Source organism: Alosa sapidissima, chromosome 8, assembly GCF_018492685.1.
Source record: "Alosa sapidissima isolate fAloSap1 chromosome 8, fAloSap1.pri, whole genome shotgun sequence".
Lineage (NCBI taxonomy): Eukaryota > Metazoa > Chordata > Actinopteri > Clupeiformes > Clupeidae > Alosa > Alosa sapidissima.
Window position 1 is genome coordinate 17686794 of NC_055964.1, and position 19772 is coordinate 17706565.

Below are 19772 nucleotides of genomic sequence, written 5' to 3' on the forward strand. Positions count from 1 at the left end.
TTTCTGACTTGTTTTGAATCGCCTTTACTGCTTCAGAGTGGCTGCCTATGGGCATGCACAAACATGTCCTTAAAACAACCCGAGTGGTTAGTGGTGTTCGTTGATTATTAAAAACAAATATATCAGTGCTAGGGATGGAACGGTATGAAAATTTAACCTCACTGTTATAGTGACCAAAATTATCACGGTTTTCAGTATTATCACGGTATTTCTAAAAGTGTGTTCAATATGTTCAGAAAGCACTGATAAGCCTACACAAGCTGAAAAAGTTTCAAAAAGTGTCCCGTTCACTTTTTTCTTCATGTTTAATTGGCTATGTGCTTATAGCGTAACTTACCCTACCATAACTTGGAGTTTGCTATTTCTGTTATTTGGATGCAATGAGTGAGACCAAAGTGAGCGTTCAAAATAAAACTTTAGGCTACTGTATTCTCCTGATAACGTGAGTGGAAAGGAGAATGTGGACGCAAACATAAAAAGACGCAGAGTGGCTACATGATACAGTGCACATTTTGCGGTGGAAAAGTTCCGCCTTTTAAAATCAGGTGTAGCCTAATCCGAATCATAGTTAAAACCATCAATTAAACAACAGAATCAGTAGGGTAACAGTTTTGTTTCATTGTACCAGGCCTACTGTATGTCAAAAGCAGGCTCGGATGAAGCTGGGAAGGATTAAACACACGATTTCCACACCGCGGTAATCAACCGTGATAGTCATGATATTTGAAATGAAAACGGTAATTGTTATCGTCAACATTTTTATCGCGGTTTACCATTATACCGGTAATCGTTACATCCCTAATCAGCGCAATTTATGATTTCCAGCCGTGATATTTGCTTTTGTGGAACTATTTTTTCAGATACCTCATAACCACATATAAACTTCCGCTCAATATTTGAGCCTGAAGCATAGACAGTAAAAGAAGGTCTCGCGGAAAGACTACAACCAAATGTAAACAGCCCGTTTCCATTTCCGGTGGCGCAGTAATATCAACGTGCAAGGAGTCTTCCAACAGAAATCAATGGGATTTTACAAAATGGCAAATAAAACACGACAGAAACTGTATTTCGCTACGCTACTTGTTTTGGAACATCAACGAACACCACTAACCACTCGATGAGTTGCACAGTTTTGAAAACGAACGTTAAGGGTTGTTTTAAGGACATGTTTGTGCATGCCCATAGGCAGCCACTCTGAAGTAGTCAAAGGCGATTCAAAACGAGTCAGAAAAGTCGAGACAGGACCCATCGTCAAAATTTCAGTGTCCACCACTCTAGTTCATCAAAAACAAACCAGAAAAAGGGACTCAAAGTGCTAAATACCGGAACATTCTTAGCCCACCCACACCAACAGATCACTGCCACACAACAACACATGTACTCACTCAGGAGTATCTCTTTCTCTTTTCTATCATTCTCTAGGCTAATAGCACTCTCTAGGCTAATGTCCTGGTTCAATTACATACAGCAGACAGAGGTTTTACGTGACATTCTGTGGTTCAGTATTACTGCAGTTTCTCCTCTTTTGTTGAACACAGACCCCTGCATGGCTGAGAATGCCTGATTCACCTTCTCTGAGATGAGATGAGATGAGATGAGATAAGATGAGATGAGCCTTCCTTTACCGGTTTCTCAGCAACCCTGTGATCCTGAGTTTTAATTACACTCCCACCAAACTGACAGCACTCTTTCAACTCCAAATCAATGTCAAACTCTGGGCAGTCTGGGCACTTTGGAACAGTAGCCTATTCTGGATCCATTAGATGGGGAAAGTGTGCCCCAACACTAATTACCTTGGATGGACTCTAACAATGGCACATATTTAAACCCTGCCTCAATCAGATGTATAGGCTTCTCTTTTCAAATTTGACAGTGAGCCTACAAAGCCTTTGTCTCGTAAACTGCAAACCGCAACCTGTCAGCATGTAGTGAGCCATGGATCTAAGGCCCCTTACTGAGAACCAACACACATAGGAGACATCATCCTCCATGTGGTGCATTTTAATCCACACCCGCAGCTTCTTGCTGCTGACACCACTGAGAATCCCTGCACGTCGAACCAGGTGACCACGGTCGCCCACCTGCTGCCTGAAAGTCGACAAGCAGAACACAATGGCATGCTAACCGTGCAGGCTGTAAATCACTGAAAGACTCAGCCCCCCCAACCGCTCAGAGGGTTAAGCTCACATGCCGCATGGGAAGCAGGCCATACCCTGTGCCTTTCACAGCTCCACACATCTTACACACGGAGCAGAGGCACACAGACGCTGTCCGCCTACTGTTAATCACTCAGAGCTCCCATGGGGCCTTATTGAGCAAGGTCAGAGGCCTTATTTAACGAGTTCAGGACCCTCGTGCCTCCCCCTTCAACCTGCTTTAGCCTCCAAGCAGATAGGGGGCCACACTGAGAGTTGGGATACTTTCATTGGGAATATAGAGCGCCTGGCACGACCATGGCATTGCCATGTCACCATAAGCTGCATAGATGGACAGTAAGCGTAGAGGGGGATTTATTAGCGGTAGCCTACAGTATATGTGTGTACAGGATGAGAAAGAGTGAGAGAGAGCAGTAATTAACAGTAATAAAAAAAACACATGGGTGTGGCAACCGTGTGTGTATGTGTGTGTGTGTGTGTGTGAGTGTGACTGTGAGTGTGTGTGTGTGTGTGTGTGTGTGTGTGTGTGTGTGTGTTTAGATGGGTAGGGTTCAGAGCAGGTTGTCATGTACAAGACAGAAACAAATGTATTAAAAACTACAAATATATAATTCTATGACAAGAAAAATTACCTCTTGTTTTCTAGTGCCACATTTGCCAGCTTTCTAACTTTCAGTGAAAGCTTACGGTCCTAATTTAACCCATAAAGTATAACCCATATACTGTAGCATGCTGGGCTCCCTCCCATTTCATCCTTGAGCAAACAACATCTGGAGAAGAGGTAGGACAGCCTGTCCCTGGCAAGCACACGCGAGAAGATTAGCTACTTAATGGACCTTATGCAAACCTCCAGTTGATGAACTGCCTGCTCTATGTCACAATTCAACGCAGCACTGAGGTGTTCAAACCAATTAGGAACCATAAACCAATTTTTACTGGCGACTGCTTTAACTTTTGTGTTCACAGCCAACTGATATCATCATTACGGTTTACAGTATGATCAATGAAGTGGTAAAATGGCAATTTTTTTTTAATGCTCAACTGTATTTGCATGAAAAATATGAGCATATTTGTTTCATCGGTAATTAACTGTCATCCAACTACCAAACGTGGAAAATAGTCCAGCAGCCATATTCAAGCATGGATCAGGAAAGACAAAGAGAGGTAGGCTATGTCCCGAAGGGAGCTATATACAGTATCTTTGCAATTGTGTAATGTTTACCAGCTTTGTTGTAAAAATTGCTACAACTGTATTCTGGTTGTTTCATTAATGCTCAATTTTTGGCCCTAAATATGCAATATTCAACAAGCCCATAAAAGTACTGTACTAACATTGGACACACCAAAATTGTAGTCCCAGCCACAGTCATCCCCCTTATTGCGGAGTTTTTAATGACCACTGGCCTAAAATTCAGGTTTGCTTCTGTAGGGAACTACTTATTTATGAGATTGTTTTTATGCTGTAAATGCTGCTAGTAATAGAATCGACTCATCTTCAAATGAATGAACTTAGAAACTTCACTCTCATGTTGTTTCTATACTATCCACAGTTTCTAAAGCATCCTCATCCTCCTTGCTATCTCACTCCTGTCCAGTCCTTTCCTCGATCTTCAGTCTCTTACTCAAGATGTTGGTGAAGTACTGTGCACTGTCAGGTAGAGCTACCTATCAGTTCAGACTTTAGGTTGATTAGAATCGTTTGGAATAACATTAAACAGGATAAAACACTACAGAGGGTAAAGAATGCGGGAAAGCAGGACTTACTCCGGCAACACTGTAGCATGTCTATGTAAGTGAGTATCTGAGTGCGTGTGTGTGTGTTTCTGTTTTATGTCAGTGTATTCAGGTAAATACATGTGTACATGTAGTGGTATTGTAGTATGTCTACTAAATGATTTTTTTTTTTCCAGTAACATGCTTTCACTCAAAATCATGTGAGGCCATAAAGTATCAGGCTCAGAAATTATACAACATTTGTATTGTATAATTTCTATTTTAGTAAAAAATGTGAAACACCACACAAGGGTTAAAGGGTCAAAGTGAATTTAAAAAATATTTTAGGCTTTCAGTTTCTATCTCAGTTTACAGTCAGTGGTAAAAAGCTTTTCCACATTTTCATGACATTTTTGGAAGAATGGTCATGTTGGGCTTTTCAGCCTGATCCCATTAAACACTTCGTAAGCCTTTCATATAGAATGAGATAGCTGTTTAAACTCTAAAAAGCTGTTTTGCAAAGAGAGAAATGCCACCAATGTAACCTCCTGGTCATCCATCATTCACACTCGTCACACTTGGGAGATCTCCATAAGCTGAGAGCACACACACACACACACACACACACACACACACACAAGCTCCTCAAGATCACCTAGCACATGCAGACAGATACACACACAAACAATACCCATGTATATCCACCAGAACCATACACACACACTACTACATTGCACACCTCCGCTTGGCTCCCGACTTCAAGAGATAAATTCACATCACAGACTCTCACTCAGCACAGATACAGATTTAGAGCCTTCATTATATCCTCTCACCTCACTCGCTATGACATACGCCACAACGCTGACACTTCTACAATTTATAGAACATGTGGCGAGAGCTGAGACACACAGACAGTACTTGAACAAGCCCCACCAAACATGCCCCTGATTCACAGCACTGTTAACACAACACCAGCATCTCTTTATGGATGCCAAACCATTTTCAACAGTAAATGTACAACGAGGGAAGGAGCAGGCTAAGTAAAAGATACAACCGGAAAACAGAAAAAGTTGGGATGTTGTGTAAAATGCAAATAAAAACAGAATGTAATAATATACAAGTCTCGTAAACCCATATTTAGCAGCGAAAAGGACATAGACATAGACAAAATTTGGACTATTTCATGGAAAATATATGTTAATTTTGGATTTGATGCCAGCAACATGTTTCAAAAAAAGTTGGGATGGGAGCATGTTTACCACTGTTCTACTTCACCTCTTCATGTAACAAAATTCTGTAAATGTTTAGGAACTGAGGAGACCATTTGCTAGAGTTTTGAGAATAGAATGTTGTCCCATTACTGTGAAATGTTGTCCCACAGGATTTCAGCTGCTCAACAGTATGGGATATTCTTAGTGTTTTTCATTCCATTATGCACCTAATTTGACCAATCTGGACTGCAGACAGGCCATCTTTGCACCTGGACTCTTCCTCTATGGAGAAATGCTACTTAAATATGTGCAGAATTAATTTTGCCATTGTTTTCCTGAAATATTCAAGGTCTTCCTGGGAAAAGACATTGCCTGGATGGCAGTATATGTTGCTCAAAACATGCACATCATTCAGAATTGATTTTGCTTTGCCAAATATAAAAGATACCCATGCTGTAGGCACTAATGCTCCTCCACACCGTCATAGATGTTGGATTTCGAACTGAGCACTAAAACAAGTTGGATAGGTTGGATACTTGGATATCTTTGGATATGAGTTTGAGAGATTTGCAGATTATTACATTTTGTTTTTATTCACATTTTACATCCCAACTTTTTTTGTTTTGGGGTTGTACATAAGCTAATTTCTTCGTAGTATAACAGATTGGGTTGTAGGACTCATAAAAATAAACATTTGTCATTCTTTCTTTTAAGACAAGACAAGGCAGTGTTCCAACATGAAATCTGTTTGCCCAAAAAGTTAGCACACAATAGAATGCTGAATAGAAAATTCTGCTAACTTCAAAATGACCAGAATGGAAAAAATAGCCTCCTTTATACCTGTGCAGTCAAAAAGAATACCAAATGCACTGTAGCGCAAGTACGGTCACTTTGAGCCAGAGCAGATTATTGTTTTCATGCAGCAGTCCTGGTAGATTTAATTTCTCAGAGTTTGCCAAACATTTCATTAAATATGCATTACCTCCCCGTTACGTGTGGCTGCTGCTCCGAGGCGCATCCACATAGCAGACACAGACCTGTGTTTCTGACTGAGCCCTCCGGAAGTACACATTATTATAGACTATTAGGTGACAGTCTCTCCATTGTATTTGTGATAAGTCTTCAAATATATGAGGCTCTGGCAGACAACAAGAACTATAGAGACAGTGTGTGGCTGTGTTAGTGTGTGTGTGTGTTTGTGTAGACTGTGTGGAGGGACCTCTTTCTCTCTCTGGTTTGACCTAAAATAAGCCACTTCATGCAGCACTCATGAATTGCATAAATGTTTGAAACAGTTGTCACAGATTCCTCCTTGAGTTTTTTCTTTCTTCTCATTCCTTTACACTCAGATGCGTGCACGCACACATACATAAACCACGCATAGCGTATTTGAGGGATGATAAAATGTTTTAAAAAATCTTTCTTTTGCACGAACATATATAGTCAATGTGCTACATCTGTTTTTAGGCTTTAAACCATATCAGAATAACCTTAAGGGTCATTCCATGTGAAAACAGCCAATATCGGGGTATCATGTACATGGCACCTCTCAGATTTTGCTGAAAAGTGGTGAAAATATGCCTTATGTTACCAAACGAGGGAATCTGAAGTTTCAGGTCATTATCTCAAACGTTTTGCCCATGGCGTCCATTTGAATTTCGGGTGCCACGGCCCTAATTGGACCAACATTTTTTAGGACTTTGGTGACCCACCTCTCACCCAAACAATAAGGAATATTGATTCTGCCTCCACAATTGTGTTGTACAGGCTACAGTGAACTACCACACCAGTTTCCAGCCCTCTACCACTATTAGAACAGACATTATGGGCTTCCAAAAATGGCAAAGGATGAAATGTGAAATTCCAATGTGTCAATTAGGGCCATGGCACCCGAATTTCAAATGGACGCCACGTCCAAACTTCAGATTCCTTTGTTTGGTAACATAAGGCAAATTTTCACCGCTTTTCAGCAAAATCTGAGAGGTGTCATGTACATGGGTGGCTGAGTTGGCGTGGAATGACCCTTAAGTTGACACAGTAAACTGAAGTGAAGTTCATTCATGGCATGGATAATTTTCCAACAAATGTCACTGACAGAACCACAACTGAACATACACACTAGCATTCACGTGTGTGCAACAAGCTTGTCATGAAAAGACGGAGCCTACTCTTGTTTTATTAATTTGCATTGTAGGTGCTTCTTGGCTATCCATCAGCACAGTACTTCACTCCTACGCAGCTCCTAAAATGCATATTGATTTACATTCCCATTTGCCCCTTAGAATAGCCTCTATTCATCAGGGGATGAACTTTAGCAAGAGTTGAAAGCTCTTTACAGCTGTAAGGAGCCTTGTTGATGCCAGGGCATCTCACTGTTAAGTGTAGGCCTACCTGACTCATAGCTGATGTTGACCCTTAACTTGCTCTGTTACATGGCAGGGACGGTGGCGGTAGCTGGTCTGAGACCAGAGGCCACTACTCTCCAAAGTTAGCTCTGGCTTTATGACACTGATACTGTACTAATGTCATAGAATCTCCTGTGACATCCAAACACACACACACACACACACACACACACACACACACACACACACACACACACACCAATTATATACATCTATTATGTAAATTGATACTGTACTACTCTGATACAGTCATAAAAAAACAAAAACAAACACAAACATCTGAAACTGCTAACTGCTAATCTTTGAGGGGGACCCTGTATATATAATCACAAGTCAGTCACATTATCAAACACAAGAATACATGCATATAACACTGCCCAACGGCCTTCTCGCTCAGAGGTGTGAAACAACTCAGCTATTGAAATCTGAGTGTTTGCTAGCGAAAAGAAAAAGGGCATGTTCTCTAGGGCATCAATCTGTCGTCATATATTGATTCTGCCATATATCCACTCTTTCATGTGTCTCTTGGTATCATCGTGATCCTGAACACACAATTGACAAAACCTGGTCTTAGTGTGTGTGATGGCGAGCGCAGCTTTTCTGCAATTTCCTCCACTCCATCTCTCTGTCTAGTCCACTGCTTCACTCAGTCACACAAACATAATCCAGAAGTCCTCCGAGTGATTCTCCTGCCTGCTATCACACTTTAGTTTGTGCAAGTGTACGTTTGTAGACAGGTGAAGCTGCCAGCAAAATTCAGCTCTGCAGGAGAGAGAGGGAGAGAGAGGAGATGCTGCTTATTGGAGGCAACATCATAGACATCAGCAGCACAGGACTCTGTGTCTAGTCCTGGTGTCTGGGGACGGCAAATCATGGTCATTACGCAATCCGGCCCTACCAGTGCAGTCAACTAAGGGCTAGCCTGCACAGAAGACAAAGAGGATGCACTTAATCAGTAGTGTGGCGTTAATATGCCTGAGGAGAAATAAAAATGGCCTTGGGTCTCTGCCAAATGTTGTGATTGCATTTACCCAGGTGCACAGATACGGCCATTGTGGAGGGTGCCGTTGGATCATTTCGCAACGAGTTCATTTAGGTTTTCCTAAATAAATACATCGGAGAATTAGGCCCTGATTGTTTCCTGTTTGGCTGAAATCCGGAGTCAGATTCTCTGTGATGTTCTTGTCCATTTTATTGTTTCAAAAAGCTCCCAGATGACTGGGAAGGCTGGACGGCTCGCTCCGATATATGCGCCTCTCGTTGACTGTGCGAACTGAACTGGGCTGGGGAAAAGCACACACTGGAGACAACCAGACACGTCACCATAGAAACAAAGGTGGTTCCTCGGATCTCATTATAATACAACGGCTAAGAGCGACGGGATCAGGGAGTGAGGGAGCACAGGGTTTCAATACGGGGAAAGAGGAGGCGTACAGAAGAAGAGAGCATGCCAGAAATAATAACAATGATTTTTTTTTTATATATATACAATGGTTTTTGATATACAGAGATATCAGCTTGCTATGTCTGTATTGCCTCCATGGATTGTAGGTCTTTGAGTGAATATTGAGAAGAGAAATGAAGGAAACAATGCACAATGTTCTTGTCTGGCTTACAATGATTAGACCAAATGTCCCATGTGAACATGCAAAGCTCATTTGTTTTCCCCAGGCAGAGCAATCCATCAAATCTATGGAATGATATAATTCAGTAAGGAAGAATAATCTTTTTCAATAGCCAATAACATTGTTACATTTCATGGTAGCTTGGAAAGCAAACCATCATGGCATTCAGACATTGAACAGGACACTTGTTTAGTAGGCCAAGATCTAGGACTTGATACACTGAATTATATACGATGTCCTGAATAGCAGAGGGGTTGATGGTGCTTTAGATACTGTTTCGTCTCAGCAAGATAAAGTCTTTTTTTTATAAACCTATGTATAAACCAAGCATCTCAGGTTTAATGAAACTGAAATGAGTACTTTGCAGATGTGACTTGTCTGACCTGCCCATATTAATATTTCATGTCAAAGAGAAAGAAACTGCATCAATGAACACAAACAAGAGCTACAAAAGTATGACCAAGGGATGAAGAATGAATGGCTCTAAACCTGATGTCTGTTTCATAACAAGGGGGTTGCACAGCACCCTTAACTAGAAGTAATCTTGCAAAATCTTCAGTAATTGTAAGTATTTGTGCATTCTCAAGTACAACAGCACAATGTATAGAGGATGCTGCATATTCACACAGCATTTAGAAAAGAAAATAATTTGCAACAGTACCATTTACCTGCACTTCATGATTGCTAACTCTGCAATCAATACATCTTGACAGGTTAACACAATTAAATCAAAGGGATAACATGTTCAAACAGGTAAATCAATGTCTTTTGTCTGTTAACAGGGTTTTCCATTGCTTAATATGCACACAATTAGTTGCATGCTTTGCATGTATAGAGCAGATCTCTCTGATTATTTTGGTTCCCTCCCTGCACAAGTTGTTTTGTTCTGCTATGGAGTCCATTCAGGCTTTTAATTCAACACTGTAAAAACTATCCCACAAATTCAGTGTGTACTGACTAGGTCACCCTTGACAGACAGTTATGAGGTTTTCCTAAAAAGCAGCACGTCACTGCCAAGCCGCAGGATCACAACTTGCTCTGACTGTGAGACACTAAATAATTCAGCAGCCCAAAAAGGGACAAAGCTGAAAAAGAAACCCCGAAGATTCGACTCTAACCATTTACGTCAGTGACTGCCCTCTGTACAGGTCTTCACATTTCAGGGTTGCTGAGCCAACAAGATCTACGGTGTTAGTTAAAATGCATAATAAAAACGACAGGATTAGCTACTACTGCGGCTCTGAAGTTGGTGAAATGATGCTAAATCAGAACCTGAACCGGCGAGAACAACAGCTTTAACGTTGGATACATGATTTCCGGGGCGGCCTTCACGGCTCCGTGGTAAACAGCCAGCGCTGGTCCGTCCCTGGCACTGGTGCGACTCAGGCCTCCTCTCCGCACAGCCAGAGGGAGGAGGGCAAACGAGGGAAGGTGGGGGAGACATCAGCCTCTGTCATCCACCCTATAAAGCATCCCACTAAATAGCAGCGGCTGCTTGTTTTATTGGCCACCTTGCTCCTTTCTGCCATCCATCAAAAGCCCTCTTACGATGGCGCGGCCCACGCTGGCACATGGCTATGCAGGGGAGAGACAGCCTAGGGGCGGGCCTGGTCAGCCCGGCCCACTCCTCATCAGGGGTGACACAGCAAACCTCTTCATGCCTCCTATGGGTTTTCCAATAACCCATAACATATTGCTCTCATTCAAGTAAGCAAACAATGTCTCAGGTAAATTTATTGATTGTGTACACTAAGGAAAGTCCAACATGGACAGAGGTCTTTGTATTTCATGTACTTTTGACTGATGCACTGCATTTTTTATTTGTTTGTAACAAATAATGTAAGAAATAGGAATATAAGTCTGACTTCCAGTTTCAATTCCTTTTAGTTCTCTGTGTGCGAGTCCTTCTTTGCTGCACCAGTCCATATAGGGTAAAAATTAAAGGTGACACATTGGGCCTACCTTGTTCACAAACACGGAATGGAATTTGCTTTTGTAGAAATGGGTTTTGGCCCAATTGGATTTCTTATTACACACCAGTTTCTGAGAAGTCTATGGAGACGGTCTGATCGTTTGATCAGGTCATGACTGCTGCTGTCAGGACTGAGGCCAAGCAGTGGTGTTAACTCACTAATGATGGTGAGAGCCTCTCTCACCACAAAACTGGCCATTTTGACATTTGAAATTCGAAAAAGATTGGGTTGTCACTGTCATTTAACATTATCCATCCCCCCCCCCATTCCAAGGCCAGTGTAGTGTAAGTGTATTTATCCTCCAGAGACTAAATACTTTTTTCTGATTGGCAGGTGGGGGGGGGGGGCTTTTTATTCTGTATATTGGGACGCCTATGAAGTAGATCTGGAAAAAAAATAATCACTGTCCATATCAATGCTCTTTTGTTCTTTTTTGGTATCTATGGAACTAGGTATATCGGACATTATCCCTTACAGTACATAAGCTTTGCTATGAACTAAACACCTGCCCCCCTGCTGTACTATAGGAAGGAAGGCAGTTCACCAGTCTGTACACCCCCCCCCCCCCCAATCCCAGTAAATATTGGTCCGTTTAACTGACAGCCAGAGAGTGGGGCCAGTGTGGAGCTCTCAGGAGTTGAGCAGCTGAAAGGTGACACTCCGTCTCCCCCACTCCACCACCCCCCTCTCCCTGCTCCCAGTGGGGGGCACGGCCCAGCAGGACTCTATTACGGAGCTGTCCAAATGTCATCACTGCTCATGACAAAACGCCACTGTACCCCTCTGGCATCCGCTGCCCCACAACCCCACCTCACCATGCCTCACAACGCCTCACCTGCACACATAGGCACATCCAGTATGAGCGCAGATCTCTGGTCCAGTGCTCCACTCCAGTGAGTCTGGGAGGGGAGGCCGAGGCTGCGTCAAGGTCCAGTGAGCTTCACTGATCGACTGAAACGCCCCACTGATAGACTCACTGCTGTATGCAAACTGTGGGGAGATTGTAGCATTTTCATACTTCACAGCGCACAGGCCAATTCTCCATGGCCTCGTTTTTTTTTCCTGATTTTGTTTTTGTTACTAGTTTGCTAATCTAATCAGTTTATACAATCTCTACATATGTGTCATATGCCTATATTCATATATTCAACAATGTGCTCTTTATGTATTTCATGCTCCAGAATATGTATAAAAGCCAGTTCATGTATTTCAGTGGAGCGGTGTTTCTCCTTTTAGTTTGGTTGAGGGTAATGTCAGAATTTACTTTCATCTTAAAATGCCCCTGCTGAAAAATCTCTGTTGAATTTTCAATAAGCCATAAATGGCACCATAACTTTTAAACGGTTTTAAGACTTAATGCATCTATAAAAATTTGAATTAAAAAGTCATGCTAATTAGTGATTCATTTTCAGAAAAGCACAGGAAGATCAGCCAACTGCTGATGTTTTACTTCTTAGTGTGAAAAATATCATTTATAGCCACAAGATAAAGTCCAGCCACCAATGACCAATAAAGCCCTTACTGACAATTTAATTCTATATATGAAAAAAAAACAGTCTTGTCTCATGTTCAGTGAACATATCCTCTTTACATACCCCATTGGGTCATTCCATTCACAAGGACCTAATGAGTCATTAAATAGCATTTTGGTAGCTTATGTTCTGTGAATGACCCTGGGTGCATCAGTATGGGTTCACAGACTAATACATCATATCATCTGCACAGTAAACTGCAAAAATGAGGTCACTGCAAGAGTGGCATGCCTCCACTTTTTTCCCCCCTGACCATCTTGATAGAACGCTTCCTGTAATGACATTAAAAGAACAGAAATCCACTCCTTTTCCTGTCGACAAACGCTTAATGCAGACTAAACATGAAGTGCTGCTGTCCACCACCCCCACCCCTGAGGAGGTACTTGACGACGATAACCCCCTCCAGCATGGTGATAACACACACATCTCACATAGTTTGCAAGGCAAACACTCTCCTCTTCCCGTCGGCTAGGGTGAGGTGAGAAAAGGCTGAGAATCCATGCTGGGTTAAAGGTTGTCAAAACAGAGGTCCAACACCTACCCTCCCCCCAACAATGTGAAATGGTCTGATTAAGTATGAAACGCACACTGTAAAAGAACTGCTTGGCCTCCCAGACTTCCATAGCCAACAGAATATCTCACAGAGAACATGCAGGGCTGACCAGACCAGACCAGTGTCTTCAGAACCATTCCTAGATGTTTTTGTTTCCAAGTCAACAAATATTTGTTAGAGAGGAAGTAAGTAAAAATGATACGCAACACAAATATTTCAACAAGATATTCAACACCTACAAAATTACCATTTAAATAAGATCAACTATAAAAGTAGGTCTTTGAATGTGGTGGCATGTGGGGCTCAAGTCGTAGTTGCTCAAAGCATAGAAGAAATACTTCATAAGTCTTGGGAATGTCACAGAACTTTATTGCTAAAATCATCTCACTCTTCATATTTTAGATTTTTTCCAGTCTACGTGGGTTACCTACTAACAAACAGGCACGAATCTCAACACGGAGGTCTGCTGATTGCCTGTCGCGAGGCAACCACACACACACGCGCACACGCGCACGCACGCACGCACGCACACACACACACACAATGCTATATGCAGCAGCCAGTGCTATCTCTGGAAAAAGTCTGAACTCTGCTAACAAAGGGACACCTGCTCCCCCACCTTAGTCATCGGTGTCGTTGTCCCAGATAAGGGTAAGGCCCTACCGACTGTCCACAATAAACTGTAGTCTGAGAGTTAATGTGCTGCAATGGCTCCAGAAAAGCAGCCGCCAAGAAACTGCTTGCCTGTGTTCAATTCTTAAACAAGCGTTTTCATCTTTCATCCCATAATGCAGGTGGAATTTCAAATGAGCATGCAGTAGAGTGCAGGGAAGGGGAACGTGAGGATTCTCGCTCGCTCTCCAGCCAGGTTCCCCGTCACACCAGGCCGAGAAAAGCCCAGCGAATGGAGAGAGAGAGAGGGTGCTGGAGCAGAGTTGAGGCTGATTAAATTGGACACGGTCGGCTTGAATGCAGAAATCCACTATCACTCAAGCCCACATCTCCTGAGTCAATATAATCTCTGAGCCATGCAGACTGAACCGCCCAATTCATCTCCATCTCCAACGATTACAGCCATCACTCAAAAAGATTTTTGGGGACCAGGGCTTTGCACACTTAGACAATTTGTTTTCCATGTCGTGCCTTACTCTCACGCACACAGCGCTGTGCTCCTACGCCTGCTGGTGAGGGGGGGGGGGGGGGGGGGGGGGGTAGGTCCAATTGAATTCACTCACACCCTGACCAAAGTGCTTTCACCCTTTTTGTCTGCCGGTATGTGTAAATCTGACCAAACTACCTTAACCCTTATCCCTTAAGCACAGTCTGTTACCCCTACACCTACCGTACACCAGGACAACCACACAACACAAAATTACATTCACACAGAAGTATATATTGTACAGTACATGGCGTACAAGACATTGCAGTTGGTAAAAAAAATCACAGCTTGTTACAATTATTGGACAGCCAACTGTGTGATGAAGTATGAGGATTAAATTCAATGTTGACCTGACCACATAAAAATGTGTTTCATGAATATTTATGTAAAAGAACAAATGTATGTTTGTGCAAAATGTGCCCTACTCTGGGTCACCCACTCTCTGGCAAAGGCAGATAAACATTATATCTCAAAGAACTCCACGATCAAACAATCTTCTGAACTAAAAACAGAGTTTTTACTATGTGATGCTTTTATATCACTAGGATGAAAGAACATTAAATACTTAAAACTCTATTATGTAAAAGTAAAATCTCAATTAGAAATACAAGATAAAAGGTTACTGATTGTACCTTTTATGCTCCCCCACCTCCCTGTCCTACATGCACAGAGGGGCACAGAAAGGGTGTGCAAGTGTGTCAAAGATGTTATGCCACAGGGTGTTCTAGTGATGTTCTCCTGATGGCACCCTTGTGTGAACTCTAAGGGTACTTCAAAGACCAGATGGTCTGTCCTATATATGCCACGCCACGCAGGCACGACAGAGCTGTGCAGACAAAAGTGATGCTTTATGGAGAATCCTCTTTCAATCAAAGCCAGAGAGATAGTGGAAGATAATGGATTCATAATGTTAAAGCATCATGCACAGGGAAGGCAGTGAACACAATTTAGATTAGATAGGGAAGGTAGGCTACAGAAAGTTAAAATGAATCAGAAAATACCAGACAGTCTTGGATGTGTCTGCACCTCTAGTCTTACAGGGTGAGACGTAATGTTGTGGCCTTGTTAAAACAGTACATGTCTTGAGATAAAATTAGTTGAAATTGTAGTGTTTGAATGACACACGATCATTCGCTGATAAGGCTATATGCCACTGGGCTCATTACCTGGAGAAGAGCTCAGCTATACTTTGACAACATCTCAGTCACTTGCCCTATTTTAAGAGATGATCATGAGGCATGATCAAAAGATCTCAAAAGATAATTGGGAGTTGGTGTGTACTGCACTGCTACATGATACTAGATTTGATTGGAGGTCTTCAAGCCTGAAATCCACAGTATCACAGTAGCCCATGGTTAAACATCTGAAAAATATCATTGAATTTGATGAGTAAAAGCGCGAAACTTGACCAGACTGACCCACCAGCCAGACTGACCCACCACCTGCTTTCATTTTCACCATTAGGCTAATGTATTTCTGTAAATACCGCCTCCGTTTCTGTATTTCTGCTAATGTGTTTCTGGAAATGCCAATTACCCACCACCTCAGCGGTTACTATTTTTCCCCAACAGAGAATGTAACCTTCAACACAACAATTTGTTTCGGACTAAAATAAAAAAATTAAATAATTTAGTCATCAAACTATAACAGCTGCTGCTGAAATGGAGGATGCTCATGTTCTCATTTATGAAAGCAGAACAACCTTGTCAACAGAGGCAGTTTAACTTGTAAGTCTAACCACTAATCCTGTGTGAAGGCCACATAGATAACCTTGCAGGAGCCTTTAAGGCATAGACACAGAGACAAAAATGACACGCAACACAGGAGAAATACACCAGCCTCTCTTGTTCACGTCGCCACGGTTACCCAGGCACTTCAGAAATGATTAAGTCTAAATCAGTCAGTCATTCTTAAAATTTCAAAACATGAATCATTTGTGGTCAGCCAAGGACTTTAAAATATAAATGTGCACTTGAAACCTTAGAACAGACAAGAAACCAGATTGACCTACTGTAACACATCACAGCTGAGCCTCTTAAAAACAGGTATGCAAAGCTCCTCATAGACTCCCTACAAGTCTTTTAGAATGGTTTCAGTGAAAGAGATAGAGAAAAAAACTACATTTCCTTAAAAATTCACCAAAAGACCAAACAACATCAGTAAACCACTGGAGAACTAGTGGGGGTTTTAGCTGAGGGAAATGTGAGGGAGTGCTGGTGCTTTGATCCAGAGGCCCATAAAGAGTGGTGTAGCAAATCAATTCCCTCTGTGTTTGGTTCAATAGAGTATCGATCCGGACGTGCACAAAGAAAGGCAGATATATTTGCTTATTAGCAAGACCAGTCTTATTGGGGCCACATTAGAGATGTGCGAGTCCTGAAGATGAAAGGGAAAAGGGGGGTTGATAAGAGAGAAGGGGTACATTCAAAGTGAGTCAGCACATCTGTATCAACACCGGAGGTGTCTGTGCCACTCGGAGAGGCTTGAGAGGGGAAAAACATTTGAAATGTAAGACAAATGCGAAGCAACTAGGTCATGAAATAAGTCATGTTTTTCTCTCTTCATTTTCGCTCACACGCACCATCCCTCCCGTTCATGCCATTATGATATCAAGGCACTTTCTGGAGTAATCATGGCCACCATCGATTGGGACGGGATTGACTCCGATCTCGTAGCTTCATTTTTCATCCGAGGACAGAGCTGCTGCTGTAACAGCATCAGCATCAGCATCAGCATCAGCAGCATCAGCATCAGCATCAGCAGCAGCAGGAGAAGAACGCGGCTGCGCATCGACAGCTCCTCGGTCAGGCATGGGCCTCATGGCAGATCGACGCCCTCTTTAGCGTTCAGTTTGATATCGGCATCCAATAGAACATTTTCTCCTCATGTTTCAAGAGATCAAGGCTCCAGAGATTGCCAGGGGAGTGCTGCTGATAACACGCCCCCCGCCCCCACCCACCCCCCATCCGAATCGATGGGTCCACATCAGGACTGCAGGGCTGCAGCTGTAGTGTGTCTGGACCCTGACAAGGAGTCGGTGAGAAACAGGCAGGCGGAGGCACTCAGGTGCTTCTCACGTGCTTGAGAAACGCCACCCACACATCACCCAGGAGCTGTCTGTCTGGAGCTGCCCATGCCTTGGTGTCAATCAGTGGCTGTTGCCTGGCATCGATAACATGACTAGACTGCTCCTGCGATTGGTCCACATTCACCACCGAAGGGCTTCAATTACCTTTATCACATCAGACGGCCCTGCTCCAACTTAATCAGCCCGGGCAGGAGCTCACGTCTGCCAACCCCCCCCCCCCCCCCCCCCCCCCACACACACACACACACACACAAACACACACACACACACACACCCATGATGTGCACTTGAGGTGAATATGAGCTGAACTGAACGCATGGCTCACAGAGCAGTAGTGACAGCTTATATGTAAAAGTGTCTGGCAAGCTGTCAATAGACTCAGCCTTTCAGAAACAATTTGTCACACCTCCCACATCATGTCATCTGGCGACTCTTAGCTTGAACAAAATTCCTTTTCTTCACCAAGACATGAAATAGAAACAACACTCAGGGACCTTTTGGACTCATTACAAAGCAAATGATCACATCCAACATTGGTCAAACGATGTACTGTGTGCACCAGAGAGAGAGAGATGTGCGGAGCTTACAGTTAGATAGTCCTCCCTCTAAATATGTTTATTGGAGTGAAAGCAGGCTGATGTAAGGCCCCCTGAATAAGGACAAAATAAATCTCTGAATGAATCTCTGGGCAATTAAGGATAAAGCCAGGCAAGACACTCCCTGGTGGCACTGGAGGAGCATACAGGGGGGTGGGGTGGGGTGGGGTGAGCCAGCGTAACGCTACGCTCATCACTGCTGTCTCCTCAGAGATGCATCAACGGGACCTGACTACCTCCCCTAACACCAGCACCAGAGAAAGCTAGTTCTTTTCACTCCATCATCATCATCAACCACAGCTCATTGTCTACGCAGAGTGAGTGAGTGTGTGTGTGTGTGTGTGTGTGTGTGTGTGTGTGTGTGTGTGTGTGTGTCCCCTCCCCCATGTCCCTAAAGGCAGCCTCTCTCTGCACGCTCCTCTTCATATACTGAGAATCTCTAATGCATTTCCATTGATCACACCACACCTCTCGCTCACCCTTCCCCCAAAGCTTTCAAAACAGCAATAATGCCAAATCACACTGGAAAAATATATCACTTAAAGAAATACTTGAAATAATCATTACTACCACCCTGACAACTACTATAACTACTACTACTACTACTACTAATAATAATAATAATAATAATAATAATAATAATACTAATAATAAAAATGATTTTCACAGAGACAATGCACTGAGAAAGAAAGACTGTCCAGACACTAAACTGCGTGTTTCATGACTGCCCAATTTTATGTGGCCAGCCAAATATGTTGTAAGGCTATGATGAGGGTACAGCTGAGCTAATATATATATACACATACGCCACAACACTGAGAGAGAATCTAGCAGTCCCCCAACCTCACCCATCCCTCTATATCTTCATTACACCAGTCTGCCTCCCATGCCACCACTCCAGGGCCCAGTCAGAGGCAACCTTGTTAGTGCTCCCCACAGGCCCCGAGTGCTGAAGGCAGGCAACTAGCCTCTGACAACGGCTTACCTCATCTGCCTGGGGACCCACACTGTGCAATGTCTCCTAATGTGGCCAGGTTTGGTGGCGGTGTAAAAAGTATCAGGCATTTGCAAGTGCTACTGCACAGGTTTCTGTCCTTTCCGTCACTGCTGCTTGTGACGGCTTATTTTTGTTGTAAATTAAGCATGGAAAGCATTTGTAGCAGATGCTAATGTCACCACACCTTTAGGAGTGTAAAACAGGACGTCTGTACTTACCCTGTTAGCACGACAACAAAATCCATTACATTCCATCCGTTTCGGAGGTAGGAGCCTTTGTGAAATGCAAACCCGAGAGCGATGATCTTAATGCCAGCCTCAAAACAAAATATTCCAATAAAGTATGGTTCTGTGTCATCCTGTTGGAACAAAAAGAAATGTGTAAGCCAAAATCATAGTTATTAGGCAAAGATAGACAGGAGGCAACAATTAAATATAAACAAATGCCTTGGGGAGCTTGCAATTACAACAGTTGTGAGGGAAAACGAGCTGTGTGAATTTCCACAACACAAGCACATGACAGCATTGAAACACTAAGACCTTCTGAGTCTCAAGCCACAGAGCAATTTCCTTCTTCTGTCCCTAAATGATCACAGTGGCCCTTAAATCAGCCTGGGTTCTCATTAGAAACGCAGTCCTTTGACTGCAGCAGCAGAAGTCCTTGTCTTTCATCAAGTCATATTAAACCCCAGAGATATGCCGACATAAATTCTAATGCACTCCAACAGAATGTACTTTACTGCAGAACCTTAAATGCACAGCGCT

At 42.9% G+C, this 19772-nt stretch overlaps 1 protein-coding gene across 23 annotated transcripts in view; it reads right to left on the bottom strand.

Moving 5' to 3' along the window:
• The window catches only part of cacna1ba (calcium channel, voltage-dependent, N type, alpha 1B subunit, a), a 100365-nt gene that overhangs the window by 76407 nt on the left and 4186 nt on the right, over window positions 1–19772 (bottom strand). For all 23 annotated transcript variants that reach the window (XM_042100843.1, XM_042100836.1, XM_042100845.1 and 20 more), the window contains exon 3: window positions 19227–19366. In XM_042100843.1, coding sequence (XP_041956777.1) covers window positions 19227–19366 — 140 coding nt within the window. The remainder of the gene's footprint in view (window positions 1–19226; window positions 19367–19772) is intronic.